The sequence below is a fragment of the Oryx dammah genome, unplaced genomic scaffold (genome assembly GCF_014754425.2).
Source record: "Oryx dammah isolate SB20612 unplaced genomic scaffold, SCBI_Odam_1.1 HiC_scaffold_16, whole genome shotgun sequence".
Taxonomy (NCBI): Eukaryota; Metazoa; Chordata; class Mammalia; order Artiodactyla; family Bovidae; genus Oryx; species Oryx dammah.
The window spans coordinates 11,844,818-11,849,833 of NW_024070200.1; the positions used below are offsets into that span (position 1 = coordinate 11,844,818).

General features: G+C 47.2%; 1 protein-coding gene across 2 annotated transcripts; it reads right to left on the minus strand.

The window, feature by feature from the left end:
* Nucleotides 1-1,010: 1,010 nt before the first annotated feature.
* On the minus strand, nucleotides 1,011-3,241 carry TMEM251 (transmembrane protein 251). 2 transcript variants are annotated; one of them, XM_040256602.1, is made up of 2 exons: nucleotides 3,181-3,241; nucleotides 1,011-2,306 (listed from the first exon to the last, which is right to left on the minus strand). In XM_040256602.1, exon 2 carries the CDS (start codon nucleotides 2,288-2,290, stop codon nucleotides 1,895-1,897), a length of 396 nt encoding a protein of 131 aa, XP_040112536.1. In that variant the 5' UTR covers nucleotides 2,291-2,306; nucleotides 3,181-3,241; the 3' UTR covers nucleotides 1,011-1,894. The 2 variants fall into 2 exon arrangements, with proteins under 2 accessions (XP_040112536.1, XP_040112535.1); XM_040256601.1 differs by lacking the exon at nucleotides 3,181-3,241 and adding an exon at nucleotides 2,719-3,174.
* Nucleotides 3,242-5,016: the final 1,775 nt, after the last annotated feature.

Genomic DNA, 5,016 nt, shown 5'->3' on the forward strand with positions numbered 1-5,016 from the left:
AATAAAACAAGAAACTGCAATGACTTTTCTTAAATTACGTCCTTTTTTTGATAAGCAGCATAGTAGAATGACATAGCTGGAGATCTGAAGCCAGGTATCCTGGGTTCAAATCCTGGCTCTTCCACTAGTGGTATGACCAACAGCAAGTTATTAATTGTGTGCCTCAGGCATCCTTCTTTTCCTCTTCTGTAAAGTGGTACTAGTACCAACACATACTTGCATCATAGAACTCTCATGCAGCATGAATGGGTATATCTTCGGAATCTGCCTGCAGCCATGCATACTTTCAGTAAGTACTCAAAAGATGCAAGTGATTTGGTTACATGTATTTAAAACTGTTACTTAATTTGAAGACTCAGTGTATCAGTGTCTTGAAGCAAAAAAAATTTCAGTAACTAGACCTTTGGAAGTAGTAAAGGAGAGAAATGAGACTGCTGGAGAAGAATCTGATTGTGCCTCTCCTGAGTTACAAGGACACCTGCTTTATCTTTCAAGTAAAAGCTTCCTATGGAATGCCCAGCCTTCCATTCTGGTCAAACCTGACTTAAAGCTGCTTGAAGACTTTGATTTCCAGTAGCTCATACAAATTGAGAAGAACCTTTCTTCAGTTCTTTTCCATTTATTAGCATGGTTAGGCAGACAGTTACCCAGTGCTGAAACATGTCATCTGTGAGAAGCCCTACGGCTCAGGGATTAGGAATAAAGGCATCAGATGCTGGGTTAGGCTCTGGCTTTGCTTCTTGGCTATGTGACCTTCAGGAAGTTACAGAACTTCAGCTCACTGTCCTTATCTGTAAAATCTGGATAATAATAACTTATCTCATAGGGCTGTTGGAGGACTACATGAGTTGATTCACATTAAAGCTCTTAAAATAGAGCCCAAGAGAAGCACCAGAAAATGTTATGATTCTTATTAAAAATCAGTGTAAAACATTTCTCTGGTATTGATGATGTAACTATAAAAATGTATCTTGATCTCACCCAGAAAAAAAAAAAATCCTAAAATCTAGTTTTCCATTTTTCAGTTATTTGTATTGTTGCCAGACATGAGGTAGTGAGTACAGACACAAAAGAGGCAGTACAGGGGCCACATCTTCATGCAGTCAGCCTCTCGCCTCAAGACTCGACTTCAGGCGGAGAAGAAAATCAGAGGGATGGTGACTTGAGAGCATCGCTTAGCACACATCTGACAGGGATTGGGCTATTTTCATTGAACACCTTGTTTCCATTTTCTATGTGTTAGATTGCTCAGCTTTCAAACATTTAGTCTTTTCCCAAGTAGTTTTTTTTTAATTGCATTAATAATTCTAGCTAATAGTGCCCATAGCCTTACCAAAAGGAAGACATTTTGCTTCTCAAGACACCCATCACCTCAATAATTTCATACTAATTTCTCACAAGCTGATAGCAAACGAGCATAGTGCCTTAGCTACAATGGGATGAACTGGTGTTTTAGTTTGAAGAATTTTAAAGCAAGCCAAATAATTGTATAAAATTTAAATTTTATGACCATGTTTGGACCTTTTTACATTAAGCACAATGGAAATGTCCGTATTCATTTTTCCCCAAAGGAAAATTTTCTGAATTATCACTATGTTGCACAGTAAAATAAAAATATGAGTCCAGGTACTTATTCAACTTTCTAAGGAATGCAAATAACAGATAAAATTTTACTTCCAAAATCTGAAGTCATCCACATGATTTTGTAGTACTGATTCTCAGTCTTGACCTAAAAATTCATTATTCAGATAAAGTTAGCCCCCTAGCCACATTCTTTAAAAAGCTTCTGCCCCACCACAACTTCCTGAGATCTGTGAAGAAACTGCAGTCTTGTGATCAGGTTCCATATCATACTGGCAGTTTTGTACTTGTAAGGAAAAAATGATGACGGATTTTATGTGTCAATCAGTTGTAGTCTGCTGATCTGATTAGAAGCCTTGACAAATGCTTGGTGGCGATTGCATATAACTGCCAAGCATATGGGGATAATACAGTAGCCCACCGTTTTGGGGTCAGCTCTTGTACAAGAGTAAAGGAATAAAAACATCTGTAAGTAAGGTATGAGAAAAACAATTGTCCAGAACCAAAAAGGCAGGGAGAGCAACCGAGTTTTCAAGGAGTGTGTCCACGTGTTTCCTTCAAGGGGCTCCTCTGGGTGCTGCTGAATGTGTTCCAAGGCCAGCCTGTTGTAAGTCTCATTGATTTCAAAAACGTAGTAAAATGCTGCTGCACTTGCTAACAGATACAGTCCCACTCCGATCCATCCCATCCGCTGACGGAAATTCATCATTCTCCATGCTCTGTGCCTGCCAGTTAGAAACAAGTTAGGGTCTAGTAATGCTGTCATGGTAAGTATTCCAAATTTACTTAACTTTTTTTCCCCCAATGAGCTCTAAAATACCCCATTTGAGGTTTTAAATAAATTTACATCTATTAAGACATGTAAACAACTTACAGGTCGTTTTATGTAATAGATATGATAAAGTTTATATATTGAGCAGGCTTTTTATTGAAGCCCACAGATAAATCACTATATCTGACTTAAACAGGTTCAGTACACCGCCCCTTAAACTAATTAATTTCCTACGGAACATTTCACTGTTAACAGTTCAAATACTTTCTGATTTAACAGTACTGCTGCAGACATGAACGCTTGGTTCTTCAAGTCAAACCTATGTCGGAGCCCCCAAGTTAAGACAGTAACTCTTAAACACTTACAGTGGTCCCGAAAATCTTCCTGTTCCCACGGCAAGCGTTAAAGAGTCACTCAGTTCTGAATAATCGGGTGGCTTTGGCATTTCAGAGAAAAAGCCACCATAAAAGAAATCCCCCGGGGTCACCGGCTGGGAGAATGGTGAGCACGGCCAGCCTGGAGCAAAGACTAAGTGTGATTAAGCACAGCGTGACTGCAGCCGGTCACGCGGCGGGCTGGCCCCCGTCGCTGCTGCCCGAGCCCCAGCCTGTGTCGGTCGGCCCAGCCGGGAGGCTTCCCCCGACACCTGGGCCTTCCCTGCAGCCGGCCCCGCCCCCTGTCGCGCAGCGGGGACCGCCGGCCGCGACGCGACCAGGGCTGCGCAGGTGGCGCCAGACCCGGGCCTCTCCGCCTTGCAGCGCCGAGAGCCCAGTGCTGGGCAGCGGCCACCGGCCGAGGCTGCAGAGCTGAGCAGGTCCGGGGCTCACCTCCTGTCCGGGTTGGCCCGCCTGCTCGCCGTCCCGGATGCTGCCACACTCGGGGCTTCCGGCTCGGGCCGGAAGCGCGCAGGCCCCGCCCCCGAAAGACCCGGCCCTCCCCTTGACGTCAGGCCGCAGCACCGCCTCCTCCAGCGCTCTCCAATCGGCTCCAGCTGTCTGGCTGGCTAAAGTTGCCGAGGTGCGGGTGGTGGCAAAGACCCTCTTCTGGTTGGCGGCCGCCCGACCCTAGCCGCTTCAGCCCTCCTCGAAGCTTCGCCCTGGTGCTTCTCTCTTGGCTCTGGTCCCCAAGCTGTTCCGCCCCGCGGAAAGCCCCGCAGCGTCGGGCGGTCAGCTGTTCCCCCGGCGCGCATCTGGTATGCCCCTTGGGTGTGCATCGAGTGGAGAAGAGGCCGCCCCTCGCGTTCCTCGGGCCTGGCGGTCCGGGAAGCGTCGCGAGCAGGCCCTGGTGCCTCGGCTGCCGGCGATGGACTCAGACTCCGACAGCTAGATCCGAGGCCCCGAGAGGCTCCGGTGACTGCTTGCCGCAGTGTGCGCGGGCCTTCTCCGGGCTCGAGTCTCGGGTCATTCACTGACACTTTAAAACTGACCTGACTGCCTCGTCCTCGCAGCCCGTCGGAACCCCGGACGTTAACCAGACTTAACTCTAGTACCGCGGAGGAATACTGTGAATTGCGGTGGTGTCAATGGTGTGGAAAAAATTGGAATTTAAATCTGTCGTTTGGGGCACCATGACGCTGAGGCTTTTAGGATACTGGTGTAGGGGGATGGATGTGAACTCGCGGAAAGCGCTGTTGGTTTCCGGCATCGCCCAGACCTGTGATGTGGCAGAAATCTGCGAGCTGCTGTAACCCCCTTAGGGGAGTACCGACTCCTCGGGAGGATGTCCCGGAGGGACGAGATCAGGAAATAGGATTTACTGAGGAGACAAGTCTTGCGCTGGTCCCTAAGGAGATACCCGGAGGTGGGGGTGCCTGTAGAGTGATCATTAAGCCCCCTGACCCAGATAGTGAATTTTTAAGCAAATTAAATGAACTCTTAGAGGGGGAGGGTGTGACGGCTGGGTAAGTTTACCAGAGCTCTTGCGTATGGAAACGACCCTTTGATCTAGACTAGAATGTGATTCTAGAACTACGGGCCCCCTTGGTGGCACAGGCAGTCCATAAGGCTCTTCAGCCTGCTCTGCAACACCTGAAATAGAAAAAGCAAAGTTTTCTCAGGCAGTGATCCTCCAGAGCCAGAAGAAGAGTTTGAATCCTGGCTGCTTCATACTACTCAAATGATGAGGGTATGAAAGATGTAAGATGTCGAAAAAACAAGGCGATTGCTAGAGAGCTTCAGAGACCCAGCATCTGGTATCATTCGTGACTTCCAGATAAACAATCCTTTATCACAACTCCTGAATGCCTGCAGGCTCTGGGAGTTGCAGGTCAAATACCTGACCACTTAACAGGAGGGAGAAAATTGCTTAGGTACTAAGGCTGGAGCCTTTACCACAGAAACTGGTAGAGAGAGGAGACTTGGAGTGAGCCTGGAGCAGTCCACAGAACACCAACGCAGGCAGGCTTCTTAGAGTTACTGACATTAATAAAAGGATGAAGAGGCAGTTGAAGAGGAGGAGGAGGATGCCCTCCTCCAGGCAGGACTTGAGGGACATTTCACCTGAATCTTGGGAAATCAGGAAGGGCTATCTGCAGCGAGCAGAACATGGAGGCAGAACAGTGTATGCTCAGTGTTAGACATTAACCTATCTTGTGCTGCCAAGTTACTCGTGTTTGTGCAGTTCTTAGTATAATTCTTTGTCATTTCTGTGCCCATGTAATGTCT